General features: G+C 37.7%; 2 protein-coding genes across 2 annotated transcripts; both read left to right on the top strand.

Moving 5' to 3' along the window:
• Window positions 1–19: 19 nt before the first annotated feature.
• On the top strand, window positions 20–8,664 carry LOC103712339 (UPF0603 protein OsI_019212, chloroplastic). The gene is made up of 3 exons (XM_008798833.3): window positions 20–538; window positions 1,921–2,113; window positions 8,290–8,664. Exons 1-3 carry the CDS (start codon window positions 119–121, stop codon window positions 8,535–8,537), a joined length of 861 nt encoding a protein of 286 aa, XP_008797055.2. The 5' UTR covers window positions 20–118; the 3' UTR covers window positions 8,538–8,664.
• Window positions 8,665–15,133: 6,469 nt separating this feature from the next.
• On the top strand, window positions 15,134–18,324 carry LOC103712349. The gene is made up of 3 exons (XM_039115917.1): window positions 15,134–15,529; window positions 15,667–16,042; window positions 18,167–18,324. The coding sequence occupies exons 1-3, from the start codon at window positions 15,134–15,136 to the stop codon at window positions 18,322–18,324; spliced, it is 930 nt and encodes a 309-aa protein (XP_038971845.1).
• The last annotated feature ends 628 nt before the right edge of the window (window positions 18,325–18,952 follow it).

Genomic DNA, 18,952 nt, shown 5'->3' with positions numbered 1-18,952 from the left:
AATCCAAATCTAATCCAACAGAAAGTGAGAAACAGGGGAAATCCAAAAAAGCGTAAAAATGGCTCTCTGATTTTATCCGCCTTTCCCTCCATTTCCTCATCCTTTCTCCTTCTTCTTAATGGAAACCATCTTCTCTCCCTCCTCCACTCCACTTCTCAATCCCAAACCCCTTCTCTTCAAGTCCCCCTCTCAACAGCTCCAAGCTTCTTTAACACCCACCAAGTCCATCACTTCAGGCCTTAGAAAGACATCTTCTCCACCTCCCACCCAAAAGAGCTGGATCTCCCACCTCCACCATGGACTGGCCGCCGCTGCCCTCTCGCTGGCCATCAACTTCTGCCCAGTTCCATCCCTTGACTCCCCGGCGATTGCGTCAGAGTTTGACGTGCTCAATGACGGCCCACCGACAGAATCATATGTTGTTGATGATGCGGGTGTACTAAGCCGAGTCACCAAATCTGATCTGAAGCAGCTCCTATCCGATTTGGAGTCGAGGAAGAATCTACAAATCAATTTCATCACACTTCGCAAGCTTACAGTATGTATCCATTCTAATCATCACTAATGGCAGTCTTCATTTTACATATGTGAAGTACTGCAGCGAAATCCCTTCATTCTTACTCTTGATATTTTACAACTTGCAACAACAGAACTTGTTAAGTTTGTTTTGTCTACTCTCACATAGATTTTTTTTTCCCATTTTAAAAGGAACCCTTGATATTGTGTAAACTGGCTATAATTATCAGGTGCTACTGTTTGATGATCTGCACATTCGAGAGCAATAAAAATTTCTTGTTGGAAGGTATTTGGACAGTTGACATGAACTAATTTTTGCACCAATTTCTTATCAACTTGGTGTCCAACATTGCCATGATGTCTGATTTCTGCTGACCTAAGCATTCTCGATTTGAAGCTTTTGTGAATGTTTTTTCAATTTTTTTACCTTCTCTGGTAGACTCTGAAATTGGTTGTATACTTGCTGGTAGCTCAGCTAGTCGGCGCCCATCTCGGCGAGAGATCTCTGGTTCAAACATGAGTGGTGGTGACTTATCTGAAATTAGGTGTGTAGCTAGCTGCTTCCCATATTCAAGTCCTTAATGAATGTGACGTTAGTAGAAATTGATGAGTGGTAGGGGCGAAGGGAAGAGGCCTATAGAACTAATTAGCTTAGGTGGAAGCCCAGTTTTGCTGTGAGAAGGAACTCTAAATGTGGCTTGCCCTTCCAGCTTAAGGTGGCAAAACAGATGGGTAGGGGTGAGTGTTAGACCATCATGTACCTCAGCTAGCCCTAGTTACTCCTGAATGTCTTTTACAGTACTGTAGAATATATTGTACCTGCTGTTTAGGTTATTCTATCTAGTCCTTATGATCTCTTTCTGGCTCTTTCAAAATATTAATCCCTGGACACATCAATTCTTGAGCAGCAGATCAGAGTGCTGATAATTTTATGAAATATATTTAACAGAAATTCTATATCTCTGAATAGCTTCTTCATCACCAATGTCTTGAAGTAATGCTATTTTGTTGATTATGAAGTTATGATGAGGAAAAGAAGAAATGTGCTGCAAGACTAGCTCAACTCTTCAATGCCAGAATCCCAAGTTGTTGTCAGGGATCTCCACTGCATTCCAAGTACAGCATCACATTACAATCAGGCCATGACTCCCGATTTTTTATGGCAGTTCTTATATATCTTAATGACACTGAAATTTAACTGAAAAACCAAAGACATATAATGAAAATAATACTAGCTTTATAAACTTCCATTTAATTATTTATTGGTGAGCTTTAAAAGGGTTTCCATTTTCTGAAATTTTGTGGTTGTCAACCCATCAAACTTCTAGCCATTTTTCTTTATCAAAAGGAGAGTGAGATTTTTAGTTTTATAAATTTGATAAGAATTGGTAAATTTGATTGCAGAGCAAAGCAGATGCTTTTGAGTATGCTGATCAGGTGTTGGAGAAATGGTACCCCACAATTGAAGAAGGTAATAACAAGGGAATAGTTATCCTGGTTACCAGTCAAAAAGAAGGAGCAATCACAGGTGGACCTGCATTCATCCAAGCTGTTGGAGATACTATTCTTGATGCTACTGTATCTGAAAACCTTCCAGGTAAGGCACTTGTTTTATTGTTATACTTTTTCGATAACAATAAACAAATGATTTTAACCTACCAGATTATAAATCAGATGCTGATTTTTTGAGGGAGTGGCACTTTGTGCAGGAAGTTGCTCATAACCTGAACCCAAAATCACATGCAACCAGCTGTTAAATTTGATACCTAGACCTTAACGTGTCAACTTGTGAAACCTTGATGGCTATTGATTGAATTAACAGTGATTTCTAAGCTCTTAAACTTGCAAAGCTCAACCCTTTGCACTTACAAAACTGAGTTCCCACATTACACTATACCACCTAAATCCGCCATCTACTGTACAGTTCTGAATTGAAACCAAGACAAACTTAAGTTGAACTCAGAGCCTAAAGCATATACACTTTATAGATTCAAAATCAATATGCACAGTGACTGCATAGTCCATAGTTGATTTTTGTACTAGATTTTAAACTTTTTCTGATAGGTACACTCATTATTTGTTTTCATGTTTCATCCCAATGTCTCTCCCTACAAATCATCTCAGCATCATCACTCATCAGGATTCTCATTCCACAAAGAGCTTGGAATGTTGTGCAAAGAAAGGTCAAAGTCAAAAAATTAAGACTAGAGAAGCATCTTTTGCCCCATTGAGGAGGTTGTAGTTGCTAATCAAGTATGAAATTTGAAGCATTTGGTGCTATGGATACTTCCAATATTTGCTTGCAAACATCATTATAGACTGCTCTGATTCAGGCTATGCTTTTAAAAACTAGATGATAAAAAAAATATGGATGAAAAGTAGTGCTCAGGCATGGAATAGGTTGGTTTTTTGACTTAAGAGGACTCACATGTGCATTAATGCTTAGAGCTTTAAGAGTTCAGGGATCAAAGCTACAACCAACTATGACTCAACAAAAACCGATTTTGGATTTATTGGAAACATTGCAGCTCATAATTAAGAAGTTTGAAGTTACAAGCATCTAGTGATTAAGGGTCAATTCTATAACATTTACACTAACAGAAGACTAATGCAACATGTGATACTTAAGCCTAAGATTACTTTGAAATAACAAAAGCAGAAACCAGATTGCGATGCAAGTTTGCTTTAGAATAGGCCTCAAACCAGCCTGAACCAATCGAATTGAAGAGAACCACCGGGTAATGCTTGGTTCTACTTGGTTCAAGGTGTTAGGGCGGTTTGTTATCTTTGTAACACGCCCTCCTCTCACGACTTGGCCTTGGGTTGCCTTGCCTTTTGATCACTCTTTACCTCCCACTTGCATCCGGCTAGGGTTAGGTTTTGTCACCGCCTTCAACAATGAACACAAGTATGCACTTCACCCTCTCTCAGGGCCGGCCCGAGCCTTAGGCGACTGAGGCGGTCGCCTAAGGCTCCGGGCCAATGGAAGGCCCCGGGAGGCTGACCAAAAGGAAGCAAAGGCCCGATATAAACGGGATCAGGAGCTGGCTAAGAATCTTCCCCCCTCCATCGGTGGAGAGTTTCCTGGCCTGCAGAGGGGCAATTTGGAAGTTGGGGACAGTAGTTTTGTTTTGGGTTTTGGGGGGGGGGGGGGGGGGGGGCGAGAGAGAGAGAGAGGAGGGATTTGGTTGGCTTGATAGACGCCTGAAGCCACTCTTACCTTTCATCCCTTCTCTTTTTTGGTTTTGGTCTTGGTTTTCCTTCCCTCACATTACTCCTCATCCAGCTGGGCCATCCGGAAGAAATATAGGGGGATTGGAGATGGACGTCTTGGAGGGTGGAGATTCTTTTAGTTTTCTCCTCTCGGTTTCTTCTCCCCTCTTGGGTGGTAGAGAGAGAAAAGGAGGGAGGGGGTTGAATGGCTGCTGTGCCGTGATGTTGCAGTTGCTGCTTGGGTACTCACTTGAAGGGGAGATGGTGGGATGGGACTTTTATTAATTTGATGGAGTGAATTTTCCATAATGACCCTACTTTCTCTTATTGAGAGGTTTCTTTATGGACAAATTCTTTTCTTACCTTGTCCATGAAGTGCCATGGGATGACCTTTTCCTATCCGGCTCTTGCTTGACATGGTAAACAGTATTGCCAAGTATTATCTCAGTTATTTAATCAGTTTCATGGCCCTTCATTTAGAATAATTACTAAATTATTATTAAAAAAAAAAGGCCTCATTCATTGGATTCGCCTTAGGCCCCATGTATTGAGCCGCCCCTGCCCTCTCTCTTTCCTTTCTCTCTCACCCTCTCTCTCTCTTTCCTGAAGATGATGACCATGTTGACTTCATCCTCTCTCTCTCTCTTAGACTCTCTCTCTCCCAAAGATGATGATGATCTTGGTGGCTTTCGCCCCTCTCTCTCTTTCTCCTCTCTATCTTTCTCTCCTGTCACTAGCTGGTACGATTGCTGGTATTGGTTCAGTGAACTTTGACGGAAAGCATTATGTACATTAACAATACACTTCTTGGATGAATTGCAGGATTTTCTTGTCAATAGGAGCTTAAATCATGACGGCGAGGAATACTAGCACTACAATTATCAAGACTTCATGAAAAGCAATTTTCTTTTATTTAAAAGTTTGAAATAGTTGAGCAGTTTGTACTTGAAAGCATTCTATGTTTAATGGACGCAAGTCTAAATATTTCTCTTAAGGTACGATAATTTATTACAAATAAAAGACGCTCAAATGTTATAATCTGAACATAAACTTGTGTTCTCATGTCAACTACATTTTGAAGTGTGCTATAATATAGGAAAAATTGTTAGTTTGATGGGACTCATCCTACATTGTTTAGTACACTAAACATAGTTGGGAAATGGATGGATTATTTGGTTGCATATAGAATGGTAACTAAAGGGATCTAGGTGATGACACAGATACCAAATGTGAAACAAAGAAGAGGGGTTTATAAGAAAATGGCTTAATGGAGACTTTCTCACGAAGTCAAGCGGCTAGGGCAAACTAAGAATTAGAGAATTAAGAAAGTAATTTGAGAATTGGGGTGCAAAATGAATCCTAATGAGATTGAAGAAATAATTGTTACTAAAATTAGGGATAAGGAATTGAAGAAATTAATTTCACAAATTCCTTTAAGAAATAGGAAGATATCCTATGGAGATTGAGAAATAAAATCCTTGATGGTTTCTTAACTTTGATAGATATAGTGAGATTGGCGAAGTATGACCTTGTTGGTTTCTTAACTATGATGATATCGCATGGTGTGCCAGTATCATATGTAGTTATTAATCTAATGGGGGAGTGAGAGCTTTAGACTCCCTACACCTCCTTTTTCTTTAAATAGGGAGTGAAATTTTTACCAAAAAACAGGAGGGAGGCAAGATCCAACTACTTTGTTGAGAATTTAGGATAATGAGAAGAACAAAATGAACTGTGGGTAGAGCACCTATCAACAATGCTACAACAAGATAATTACAAAACCAGATGCATGCTTTTGCTTTACCATCAATTCCATAGAGTGAAGAATCTAATGGCAGCTCTCATATAGTCACCAACCTTCCTATATTTGCTACTAAACATTGGAGTGTTCCTCTCAATTTAGCAGATCCAAGAGAGGCTAGGACAACCTGGTCCCACATTGATTACTAATTTGCTAGTTCATGCTGAGATCTCCAAAAGCACCAAAGAGATTTAAAAGTAGGCAACAATCTTCTAACTCCTAACTTCCTCGAGAATTATCTTCAAATAGTCCTGATGAAAGGGCGTTATAAGAAAATATGGCCGATTTTAGTGGTGGCATGATAGGGAGAGAATATAGCCCCTTGTCCATCCTTTTTAATGTAAGACCTATTCAAATCAGTTGAGATTTGTATGTGGTAAACTTAAGTGTCATATGTGTTTTATAGAGGTGGTTTTTATGTAGAATGCATATTGGCACTTTGTTATAGTTTTAGTGAAAGGGGCATTGTGGGGTAGTGATCCATCATCTATTGGAGTCCATTAGAAGGCCATGGACATTTACTGGATTAGACCCCTCTCTAAAGCTTTTTCTGCTTTCTTTCTATCCTCTGGAGCTCTTATTTTAGATGTTCTCTAAAGCTAGTTGGGGGCTCTTTCTTTATATCACTGAAAAGTGAGTGGAAACTATATCTGAGGTGGCAATCTTTCATTCAGAGCAGTGGAAACAAGGTCTTGTGCTCCACATTCGCCCATGAAATGTATTAGCAAACTTAATTCTTCTCTTGCATCTTTATCTTGAAAGTTTTTACCTTCATGCATCTGCAATTTGAAATTTCTTGGCCACGGGCCCACAACCCATTCATTGAACCTGGTATACTTCCATGCATTTGTATTCTCTTAGATGCAATTGTTTCTTCACTTTCCATCGTACTCTATAATTACATACTAGAAGCCATGAACTAAATACTTCAACATTATTTAAAACTCATTACTCAATGTTAAGAGAAGTAATATGAAGGATTGCTCACAGTGCACAACATCTTCAAAAAAAAAAAATCATCATGCCCTAATAAAAACTTTATCATTTGATCTAGTATTGCAAGGGCTGTAAATAATAGGTTTTACTTGGGTACATTCTTGCAAGCTGTTCAACCACGAAAATAGTTGCTAATTTAGAGTACCAGACCATAATATCAGTCATTTAAAATTAATGCACTTTATGTTTGATAAGCTTCATTTACTTAGATGAATGATATGAATAGCATCTCCCTCTATCAGCATACCCTCCATGCTTGAAAGCAATTAATTGGTGCCACCATAGCGTTATCTATGCTATATCCCACCACAGCATGTCCAACACCCCAATGCAAACCTAGACGCTTATTTGTCTTAACGTGTTAAGCAAAATTCTGATATAACTATAAATCCTGGATGTCAAATGGTAAATGCATGACATCTATTCTATGGCATTACCATACAATTCTTCTTAAGCATATTGTCTGAATTCCTCTGTTTTCTCCTTATATATTTTCTTTATTGTTACTTTTGTTTCTTGCTGTTTTGTTTCCTATATTTGCGCTTTCATATGCTTAATGAAAGTGATTAGGCCTTTCCTAATCTCTCACTCTCTCAAAAAAAAATAGTCCTAGACACACTTAAATATAATGATAGGAAAGCAATATTAGTATTGTTGACAATTCAAAAATAATATTAACATTTTCAGTTTTTGTCCGATAACCCAAATCATAATGATTTTTTCTGCTCTCTCTCTTTTTTTTTGGTACAATGCTTCTTAGTTCTTATTGCACTACTTTTCATCAAGGGTCGTTGCATTTCACTCTCTACATGAGAATATTGTTCGATATCTTCCTAGTATATTTAGCTTGCATGAGCTTTTGATACTTTAGAATTTATTTGCTTGAGGCAATACCTGGTGCACCTAACAAAGATGCTACACTATCCAGAAAGATCTGATGCATATAGAGATAGACATTATTTGTTTGTGCATAAATTTTAGACAGAGAATATTCTTATGTGCATGGTTCTAAATCGTTACCCTTATTTTCAGAAGTTGCACATATCATGTCTTCAATTGCTGTGTTCTCTATTTATATTACTCCACATTAATAGAGAATGTAAAACATAACAACCAACGCTAATTAATAGGATGTAGAACATGATTTCTAAACTATGACTCCATTCTCTATCAATAATAGCGATTAGTCATAGACGTGGAGTATGTTGTCAATGTTCATAATAGCTTTTATTATTTTTCTATAGAAGGAAATCTATTTTGATGTTGCATGGTTTAAACAGAAAATAATTAGTGAAAACAAGTTGACAGAAAAAGTAACACAATGAACATGAACACATCTTATCTTATTTTAAATTTTTTTATTGTTCATGATTTTAAAGTACGAAGTATTCATATGGCATTTTTCTAAATCAATACTCCTATTCTGAGATGTTTTGAATATCAAACTTCTAAACTGTTACCAGCCAACGCTGTTATTTATGTAAAACACTCGCTTGTAAGCTAGAGTTTGTGAAATGTGATTTGAATTAAATTCATGCCATATCTATGATAGCTATTAGTCATGTTCATCGAGCAAATTGTTTTGCATGTAATAACTCCATTGCATATATCTTGATAGAAAATCCATCATTCAGTTGTTCGATGCTTTAAAACTGAAAATAGACAGTAGAACAACTTGATGAAAAAGTACAATGAGTTACTAGCTGACATGTCTCTTCTCACCATTGAAGTTATAGTTAAGTTTTTCACTTTTGTTCTTGCAGTGCTGGCTACAGAGGAGAAGTACAATGAAGCTATGCTTAGTACTGCCAAACGCCTAGTTGCTGCTGTTGATGGGTTGCCAGATCCTGGAGGACCGAAGTTCCAAGAAAACAAGCGTGAATCCAACTTCAAGACCAGGGAAGAGACTGAAGAGAAACGGGGACAATTTAGCCTTGTAGTTGGAGGCTTACTAGTGATTGCTTTTGTGGTTCCCATGGCACAATACTATGCCTATGTCTCGAAGAAGTAGGTTGTATGTGTACAGCAATCAGTGTTGAAATTCTAATTTGAAGATATTATCCATTAGAATATATGTAATCACACAGAATCCTGAATCATATTTATATGTGCTCTATTCCTTTTAGGGTTTGCATGCATGCAAGAAGCATCATGTGATTATATGAACTGAGTGGTGGCAATATTTGAGCCAACCCACCAAGGTTTGTTGTACCAGGTGTACCACACCATATCGGTACTAAACTAGTATGTAGTTTTGTACCATATCAACACTCGGTATACCTTACCATCTCGTACAATACCACGTACAGACGCTATAATAGGATGGTACCGATACGTGGTTTGGTACTGAGACGACAAGCCTTGCAACTCACAAATCCAATAGGAATCAGGTGCAAAATTAGCAGGTTTAGACTGGACAGGATCTATTTGTGGTCATAAAATGGTCAAGGTCATGTAATCCCTCAAACATGAACAACTGCCTATCTCCATCTGGTGACACTACAATGGAAGATTTCCTTCCCCTTTCCCTTCCCGACCATTCTCTCTCTCTCTCTCTCTCTATCATGCTAGTATCAAAGTGGCACCTAATGATGAGGATGCCAGGACAAAGATCGTGTTAATGCTATAAAATTACTCCTGGAAGAACAACTCTTTGTGAGAAAATTCTGTATAATATAACAATGAACAATTGTCAAAAACCATTTCAAAAATATATGATCATCCTTACTTCCTTCGTAACACTTGAATCTTGCTCTTAGGTTGACACTACTATTGCCCTTCCCCTTTTGTTCCAACCAAGCCAGGAAACTCGGTTGGTCGAGACAGAAGGCATGTCGTCAATCTTGCCTGGGTGAGATCTGGATACATGCACGGACGTGCTTCCGGCATTGGGCTAGTTGGAAAGATATGGGTCGAAAGAAGGATAGAGAGTAGCATAGGTTCAGATAACTTGAGCTTCAAGAACTTTCTTCACTGTCACAATACAATTCGAAAGAGATGGAACTGGATATGGAACTAGATAGAGGTATAGAGCCAGGCTACTGAAGAAGTGTGTAGCATTGGGCTATGGTAGGGGTGTAACATTGGGATATGGTAAAAGTATAATGCTGGACGATAGTAGATGATCTAAGTTATACCTACTCCTAAGGTAAAAGACTGAGGTAAAGATAAGGATAAATTATTTGGATCGATTGTCAAAGGATCCTCTATAGCATGGTCTGTCGAACCAGGCCCAACCGCTCGGTTCGGACAGTACCGAGCCAACCCAGTGCAAAACCAAATCGGTTCGCATTTATTTTTTTGGTTCCGACCCTAAACTAGCCGAAACTGGTGCGAACCAACCTAGAATTGGCTGGAATCATCTAGAACCGGCCGGTTCTGTTCAAACTAAGTAAGAACTGGTCGGTTCATACTGAATCGACTCAGTTCTGAACCAGGCCCCCTCTTTTGATTTGTCCTCAGACATTATTTGTTGTTGGGAAGGCCTTTTCCTTTCCAACAATAATTGAAAGCGACGGAGAGGTTTTCGCCGCTCTTCCTTCTCGATAACTCAAAAATCACATCAATTTAGTAGTTTAGAAGGAAGATCCAAGCCTAAATAAGGTGTGCTTAATTTTTGCTATCTCATTCTCTCTCTTTTTTTGAAACTTGAAAAAATAGCTTACCACCAAGGTGGTAGCCTAGTGGTACTGGGCAGCAATTCTAACCATAAGGTTCCAAGTTCGAATCGCTGCGGCGACGATTAAATTGTGGACCGAAGCTCATTACTTTGGCCACTACTTGGACTTGTGGTGTAGGACCGCTCTTGAACCGCTAGTAGCCGGGGTGGTGCCGGGTGTGACGTACTCATACGTGGGACTCGAGCCAGAGCTCAGAGGAGTAGCTGAGCCGGGCCTACGGGTGGGGAGGGTATGAGTAAAACCGGTCGGGGTGCCCAACACACGGCCATTTCTGCCCGCATCGAACATTCTCCCGGCGGGGCGGGGGCCCAGTGGGGGCTGCTACGCGGGGGTGGGCTTGTCCCTTCCTCCCCCCTACCCCTTTTTCATTAGCAAAAAAAAAAAAAAAAGCTTAAAAATTATAAAATAAAAAAATATGATAAAATTTTGATTTGGATTTGATTTTATTATATATTATAGATCTATAACGATCTACATAATGACATAAAATCTTTTTACTTTTGAATTATATATACTTTTTTAAATTAAAAATATATTTTTGAATTAAAAATAAAAGAATTTTTTAAAATAAATAAAAATAATAAAATTAGAAAATTAGAAATATATTTAGGAGAATGCTAGATAATCTTTAAAAAAATTTGGTGTCCATTCATTCAAGTTTTGATGCAATCTTGTGCATAGTAGCCTAGGCTTAAGTTTAAAAAAATTAAAAAATTAATAGCCATTAATGCATGCCCAAGTGCTTAAAAAAAGGAGGAGCCATAACTATCAAAAACTTTAGCATCAGTGGAATTGATGAGTTCAGTATAGCTGTGGATAGAATAATTATAGTGTTAGTCTATTTTATTGGCACGCTGTAATTTTAGTATAGCAGTGGACAGAATCATATATTTTTCCACCGAACTTGAAATGGTGAGAATTCTGATTTGAAGATCACCCTTCCATTTTTTACAATTGAAGAAATAACTTATTTACTTCGATGCTAATATTAAAATAGAAAATAGGTTATGTAGTCTAGCTAGAAGAGTAATGTAACTAGAATTGCTTATTTTGAGAAATCAGCGTGCATAATGCACAAAGAAGTCAACCATTTACTTATCTATTTGTGATCTAATATGGAGGATACATGTACTCATTCAAAATAATTGCACTTCTCTTGTAAATCATTTTGTAAAATTACTTGACAAACATTGAATCTAAGTGGTGTAAGTCTAGTTTGAAACACCAACAATACGTTCGGGATATAGGCAATAACATGGTCCTCTATTTTGGAAAAGAATGCACCTGTGTCATTTTGGCCTATATCAAACATCAAAGGTCCTTGACTGAAAGAAATCGATCTTAGGAATATATCTCTTGAATTTGTTGCCTGTAAGAAAGCAAAAAATTTGCATCTTATATTACAAGATCAGTTACAATAAATGTATGTTGTGAACCTAAGTATCAGTATTAAGTACATCTATATGTACATGCTGGTTTAATGAATGTTTTATTCTTATATCAGTGTGCAGATGAGTATTATTTCCACAAGGCTCCTGATGAGAGTTTGGAGCTTTCAGGTTCTAGGCATTCTTCAGTGGTTCAAGATGAAAGGTCCCACCATCTTTGATCAAGATATATCTTCAAATGGCAAAACCTGACTTGCATGTAGATGGTTCAAGCATTGATATTTTACAACAAAAAGTCCAGACCAAAGATGAGCATCACGGTCACAATATTGGCCAACCCACCAAGGTCAACTAGTGAAGGATATAGGTGGGTAACACCCACGGCTTAGGTTCATTCATGGATCGACGGCAAGCAATCTAGTGATAGTATATGCTCTTTAGTTTTTTTCAAAGTTATATTTCATTGAGAAATCTTACACTTCCATCTTAGGCAGGTGGAAGGGGCCTCCCCAATCTTGGAAAAGAAAAAAAAAGGTCCCCACTCTAGTTAAAATCAATTTGATTCTGACTTGAAATTAAAAATTAGCTAAGAAAATCTTGTGTCATACCCCGACCTTGTTGCACGAGCCTGGCACTTTGTAGATTGCAACACATCTACGGGGTTTTATCCCTATAGGACATGCAAGGCTTACCTTTTCACATACATTTAAGTGTAATTTACTTTTAAACATAGAAAGATTTTTATAATTTACTCTAATTCCAATAGTCTTAATAGCTTATAAAATAAGGAAAACCTTTGAACTATCTTATCAATTCGTTTATTCAAGTATGATATATAGAAAATTAACTAAATCCTAATTTTCTCTCTACTCAGCACTTGGATCCCATCTTAGCTACTCACCAGCATCTAAAAAGATATATCAAAAAAAGATGAGTGAGCTAAATCCCAATAAGCCACCTTTTACTTCCAATTATGGTATAAAACTTTCAACTATGAATAAAACTCCTTATCAACATAGAATAATTTTTTTTATAAAAGTATGCATATCAATGTAACTATTAAAATACTTAATGCATCTAATCAAGAAATAGATGTCTAATTAAAAAAGATAAAATCCATCCACTCTTGCTTGGTCTTTGTGACTAAAAGAGACTATTCTGAACATAAAACATGCTCTCAATCTACACGTACTAGCAATCAACCCTGACTTGCCATGCCCGAAAGGAGACTAGATCTAAGTCGCACAGAAAATATACCCATCATAGTACATACCAACGATCGGCCCCACCTTGCTAGGCCCTAAAACAAACAAGCTCTCGAATCATGTGTGGCTAACAATCAGCCTCATAGGCTAGGCTCAAATTATGATCAAACTAGAGAGCAATCCATACAATACCCATAATTCCATAGCATAGACAATCCAAAAGTCATGGTGTTTGCAAATAATCGATCAACCATTTTATAGAGTATAGTCACGTCAAAACAGACCAACACGTAACTCGATGTAGGAGCACTTAGTGTCATGCTCAAGTAAGGCATTTTATACTTGAACTGTAATTTAAAAATATTTCCATGGAAGAAGGAACAATAATTACTATAAACATAATAAGTATAGTTATCCATAAATAATTTTTCATAATTTTCATTTCAAATAAATTAAATTGTCTATCAACAATATGTGTGAAGACAACATTAACTTTCATAATTTTTCTAAAAATATAAGCAATCATTTTCCTAAGTTATTTTCATACAAATCATATTTTTACACGAATCATTACGAAAATGTTAAAATTAGAAGTGCTTATAACTTAACTTAGAAATACAAAAATTTTGAAGCAGGCTGCGTGCAACCTAGACAATACCCAATCAATAGTTTGTCAATCCCACTCAGGACTCCACAATGTAAGAGCCATCAAGGTCAAGGGTTGTGTGACCCAAATCTGCCAACTAGAAGCCAAGATCCTGGTGTGTGCTCCTTACCTAGCCTAGTCCCTAGGGTGCCATCTATCCTTTGACCCAAAAATATTTTAAGGCTTATGGCTACCTTAGGTGTAAGTCCATACCTTGAGTAAGGTGTGCCTGTAGTCTCCCCTAGGTCCACAAGAGAGAAACCTGATTGGAGAGAGAGAATGATAGAGAGATGAAGAGAAAGGAAGAGAGATATATAGAGATAAGGGGAAAGGAGGAGAGAGAGAGAGGAGGGAAGAGAGTAGGGGTTCATGGGAGATGGAGAGATGGAAAAGAGAAGCCATGCTTGACTTGCCACTGGTAGCTGGCTTAGGGTTGTCTTCTATGGTCTGGTGTCCTGAGACATAGAGACGACAAAGAAGAGGAAGTAGCAGGGTATTGATTTTTAACGTAATAAATAGTGTATCCCCGTACCCTTAATAAATAGATGTATGTTGACTCACCAATCAATTTAGCATGAATTTTAAGATAATTTTTTTAAAAAAATTATTTTTGTTAATAATATTTTTCATATTACTTAGCCATGCCTAGGCACTAAGTAGCAAAATCTAAGGGTTCGGTATAAATTTCTCTCTTTGTTTTTGGGTGTCAAAATTCTCAACACCCTAAGCCCATCCCAAATGTCCGTTAGAATGGATAACGTACGCGCGCATGAGCAAAGGCACTACCCACACGCACACACACTAATCCAAACCCAGTTTATCCTGTCACTAAAAGATAACCATCTTTCTAGTCCGATCTCTAAATCTATTTATCGCTGATAGTTACAGATGTAGCAGATCAGACGGCTTAGATTAAAGCTCCTATTTTCCTATTTCATCTAGGACTCGGAAACGCGGAGTTGTGTACAAGATATATAAACTTCCCAATTGCCGTCCTCCGCCCCACCAAGAAAGTTGGAAGAAACAAAAAGGTTGATAAAAGGAGGAGAAAATATCACTCTATTCTTCCCCTGTGATCAATCTCCCTTTGGTTGCAATATCAAGAGGTTAGTGAATTTTTTTTCTTACGCATTATGATTGAGTTGCCGTTCTGTTCAATCCCATGTGTTCTTGTTCAATCTTGGAATCCCATCCATGAGTTTGATGATAGCATTGGTTATTCATGGCTGTTGTTTTTTTTGATTATATCCAGAGATTTTTTATCTCCTTCTGGCTAACGCCATCGTAGAATTTTATGTGATTACAAGCCTGGCAAAGCATCTTATCATGTTTTCCTTTTTTTACAGAGTTTTATCTTCCAGTCTTGATTAGATGTAAAACTTGAAACTCTTATACCTATTTTTTGGTATCAAACATTTCATTGGATCAATTTCTATAGTCATCCGTTCACTCGATTATCAAAACTCTGTCAGACCTCTACTTCTTTTTAGTAGTTGCTCGATATAAATTCTTATTTTTAAGGTTTTCTTGACTTCTTGAAATTCTTGCTCTCAAGCTTTTCCTGAATTCATATTCTAGCTTAGTTTTACACCTGCTGCGATCTTTTTAATCAACTTCCCATGCTCCCGAGTGACTAAACTTTCATCTCTTCTAAATCAGGGTCTGAGGCTTTGGTTCTTGATATCGACATGGCGATCCTGAGACTGAAGAAAGGGCTTAAGGAGGAGGTATTGAGCAAGAGTGAATCATGGCGGCTAGCTGAGATCATCTCCGGGAATGGGCGCACATATATTGTCAAGTATGATGGTCATCAACCGGGCATGGCTGAGGTCACTGAAAGGGTGCCGAGAAAGGTCATCAGGCCATTGCCTCCATCAATGGATGGAGTGATGTATTGGTCTCCTGGTGACACCGTAGAAGCACTAGAGGATCACTCATGGAAGCTGGCACAGGTCTCGAATCGGGCTACAAGGGACTATTATTTTGTTACAATTCTCGGATCCTCTAAGCATATCATAGCCCATAAATCTGAACTTAGGGTGCGGCAAGCTTGGAAAGACAACCATTGGGTTATAATTCAGAAGGTAACGGCTATATCTCCTCTTACTTAGTAGCTTTTAATCGATTTATATTCATTATTTTCATCTGCAGCGCTATCTAAAAAGCTTTTTTCGTTAGTTGGTCTTTTGTTATTACTGATGTTCTCATTGCCTGATGGTAGGATGCTGCTAGATTTGAGGATGGGAACTTGGTCAAAATTGTAGTAGAAGAAGAGTTCAACACTCATGTACCTCATCCTTCTCGAAAGGGGAAAAACCATGAAGTAGAAAGGCAGGCTCCACATAATGATTACTGTGGTTTTGTGGATGGTCAAAGGAAAAGGCGATGCATCTACTTGTCTGAACATAAGCATGATTCCTCGAGTCATGCAGAAAATGGGTTTGCTAATGCACCAAGAGAACTTAATGATGCCCAGAGTGTTTCATCCTCCATTGGTAACTGCAGTCCTTGCAGAAGTCCTTATACTTCATGCTGCAATCCTGCAACTTGTCGAACTCGAGATATGGATAACCTTTTGGATGATGCTAATGCATGCGGTCATTCGATGAGAGAAGTGTATTTTCCTAAGAAAGATGAGCAGACAGGGAAATTTCATCACGTAAGAGTTATGCCTAAGTTATTGTAGCGGATTCCTTTTACTCTTCAGCTTATTTTATATTTTCTTTCTTTAAAGTTGTTCCATACCTTAGTAAGGTGGCGTATCATGTTGTGGGACATGTAAATCTGAAGTGCAAGATCATGAATTACTATGGCGGGAGCTTTTGTATCAAAACTATTACTTGAGCAATAAGATATAGTATTTGAGGTCTCCATATTGGTATTGGTTATTTTAAACAGATTCTCTTTAGGGATCAAAGAAATTGTTATTTTTTGCAGAATTCACTATAGTGATAAAAGAAAGTGTTGTCACAAACAACATAATTTTGAAGCACTTCAAAATATTAATTAGTCTATTTTATAAGCAGAATGTAATTTTAGTATAGCTGTGGATAGAATCGTATATTTTTCCACCTAACTTGAAATGGTGAGAATTTAGATTTGAAGATCACCCATCATTTATTTAGGAGTGAAGAAGAAATAGCTCATTTATGTCTATGCGGATATTAAAAAAAAAATAGGATATGATGTCTAGCTATGTTATGTAACTAGAATTGCTTATTTTGAGAAATAAAAATAGTCTACCATTTAGTTATTAATTTTTGATCTTATGTGTCAGCAGAAGGTTGCATTATGGAGGATATATATACCCTATCAAAATACTTGCATCTCTCATTAATCATTTTGTAAAATTACTTAACAAACATTGAATTAATTTAAGTGGAACTCCTTGAAACCTTAAGTCCAATTTGAAACTCCAACAGTATATTCAGGATAGAAGCAATAACTTGGTCCTCTGTTTTGGAAAAGAGCGCAGCAAGGCTATTTTGGCCTATATCAAACGTGTAAAGTCCTTGACTGAAGAAATCGACTAGAGGAATATATCTCTCAAATTTGTTGCCTGCAAGAAAGCAAAAAAATCTGCATGTTATATTATAAGATCAATTACAATAAATGTATGCCATGAACCAAAGTATCTGCATTAAGTACATCTATACATACAAGTTGGTTTAATGATAGTTTTATTCTTATATCTCTATGGGGGATAATCTTGCCAACAACATAGAGTAAGATGTGATCTGGCCTTGGGTCGCCTTGCCTGTTGATCACTCTCTACCTCTCTCTTGCATTCGGCTAGGGTTAGATTTTGCCACTACCTTCGACGAAGAACACAAGTATGCACTCACCCTCTCTCTTTTGTTTCTCTCTCACCCTTTCTTTCTTTCCTGAAGATGATGACCTTGTTGGCTTTGCCCTCTCTCTCTCTTTATTTCTTCTCTCTCTCTTAGACTCTCTCTCCCAAAGATGATGATGGCCTTGGCGGCTTTGGACCCTCTCTCTCTTTCTCCTCTCTATTTTCCTCCCTCTCCATCTTCCTCCTTTTCCTCCCTTTGGTTCTAATATGCCTCAGGTTTTTTTTTCTTTTTTGGTACCATGCTTCTTAGTTCTTATTGCACTACTTTTCATCAAGGGTCGGTGGATTCCCATCTCTGGTCGTGGAGCATGTTGTCAATGTTCGTAATAGCTTTTATTGTTTTTCTATAGATGGAAATCTTTTTTGCTGTTGCATGGTTTAAACAGAAAATAATTAGTGGAAACAAGTTGACAGAAGAAGTAACACAATGAACATGAACACATCTTATCTTATTTTAAATTGTTTTACTGTTCATGATTTTAAAGAACGAACCATTCATATGGCATGTTTCTAAACCAATACTCCTATTCTGAGATGTTTTGAATATCGAACTTCTAAATTGTTACCGGCCAATGCTGCCATTTATGTAAAACACTTGCTTGTAAGCTAGAGTTTGTGAAATGTGATTTGAATTAAGTTCATGCCATATCTATGATAGCTATTAGTCATGTTCATCGAGCAAATTGTATGGCATGTAATAGCTCCATTGCATATATCTTGATAGAAAATCCATCATTCAATTTTCCATGCTTTAAAACTGAAAATAGATAGTAGAACAACTTGATGGAAAAGTACAATGAGTTACTAGCTGACATGTCTCTTCTCACTATTGAAGTTATAGTTAAGTTTTTCACCTTTGTTCTTGCAGTGCTAGCTGCAGAGGAGAAGTACAATGAAGCTATGCTTAGTACTGCCAAACGCCTAGTTGCTGCCGTTGAAGGGCTGCCAGATCCTGGAGGACCGAAGTTCCAAGAAAACAAGCGTGAATCCAACTTCAAGACTAGGGAAGAGACTGAAGAGAAATAGGGACGATTTAGCCTTGTAATTGGAGGCTTACTGGTGTTTGCTTTTGTGGTTCCCATGGCACAATACTATGCCTATGTCTTGAAGAAGTAGGTTGTATGTGTAGAGCAATCAATCTTGAAAGTCTAATTTGAAGATATTATCCATTAGAATATATGTAATCACACAGAATTCTGAATCGTATTTATATGTGCTCTGTTCCTTTTGGGGTTTGTATGCATGCAAGAAGCATCATGTGATTGCATGAACTGAGTGGTGGCAATATTTGAGTCAACCCACCAAGGTTTGTTATACCAGGCATACTATACCATACCGGTACTAAATTGGTACGTAGTCTCATACTATATCGACACTCAGTATGCCTTATTATTTTGTATAGTACCGCATACAGACATTATAATAAGATGGTACCGATACGAGATCTGGTATTGAGACGGCGAGCCTTGCAACTCACGAATTCAGTAGGAATCAGGTGCAAAATTAGCGGGTTTAGACTGGACATGATCTATTTGCGGTCGTAAAATAGTCAAGGTTATGTAATCCCTCTAATATGAATAGCTGTCTATCTCCATCTGGTGACACTACAATGGAAATTTCCTTCCCCTTTCCCTTCCTGACCGTTCACTCACTC

The sequence above is a fragment of the Phoenix dactylifera genome, unplaced genomic scaffold (genome assembly GCF_009389715.1).
Source record: "Phoenix dactylifera cultivar Barhee BC4 unplaced genomic scaffold, palm_55x_up_171113_PBpolish2nd_filt_p 000026F, whole genome shotgun sequence".
NCBI classification, from domain to species: Eukaryota; Viridiplantae; Streptophyta; class Magnoliopsida; order Arecales; family Arecaceae; genus Phoenix; species Phoenix dactylifera.
Note: the sequence above shows the minus strand (reverse complement) of the source record. Positions and strands in the feature narration are given on the sequence as shown.

Coding starts and splice junctions, on each gene's coding strand:
- LOC103712339 (XM_008798833.3), top strand. CDS start 119: ATGGAAACCATCTTCTCTCCCTCCTCCACTCCACTTCTCAATCCCAAA. Junction 539..1,920: donor TCACACTTCGCAAGCTTACA/GTATGTATCCAT, acceptor ATTTGATTGCAG/AGCAAAGCAGATGCTTTTGA. Junction 2,114..8,289: donor TGTATCTGAAAACCTTCCAG/GTAAGGCACTTG, acceptor TTGTTCTTGCAG/TGCTGGCTACAGAGGAGAAG.
- LOC103712349 (XM_039115917.1), top strand. CDS start 15,134: ATGGCGATCCTGAGACTGAAGAAAGGGCTTAAGGAGGAGGTATTGAGC. Junction 15,530..15,666: donor ATTGGGTTATAATTCAGAAG/GTAACGGCTATA, acceptor GCCTGATGGTAG/GATGCTGCTAGATTTGAGGA. Junction 16,043..18,166: donor GGATGATGCTAATGCATGCG/GTCATTCGATGA, acceptor TTGTTCTTGCAG/TGCTAGCTGCAGAGGAGAAG.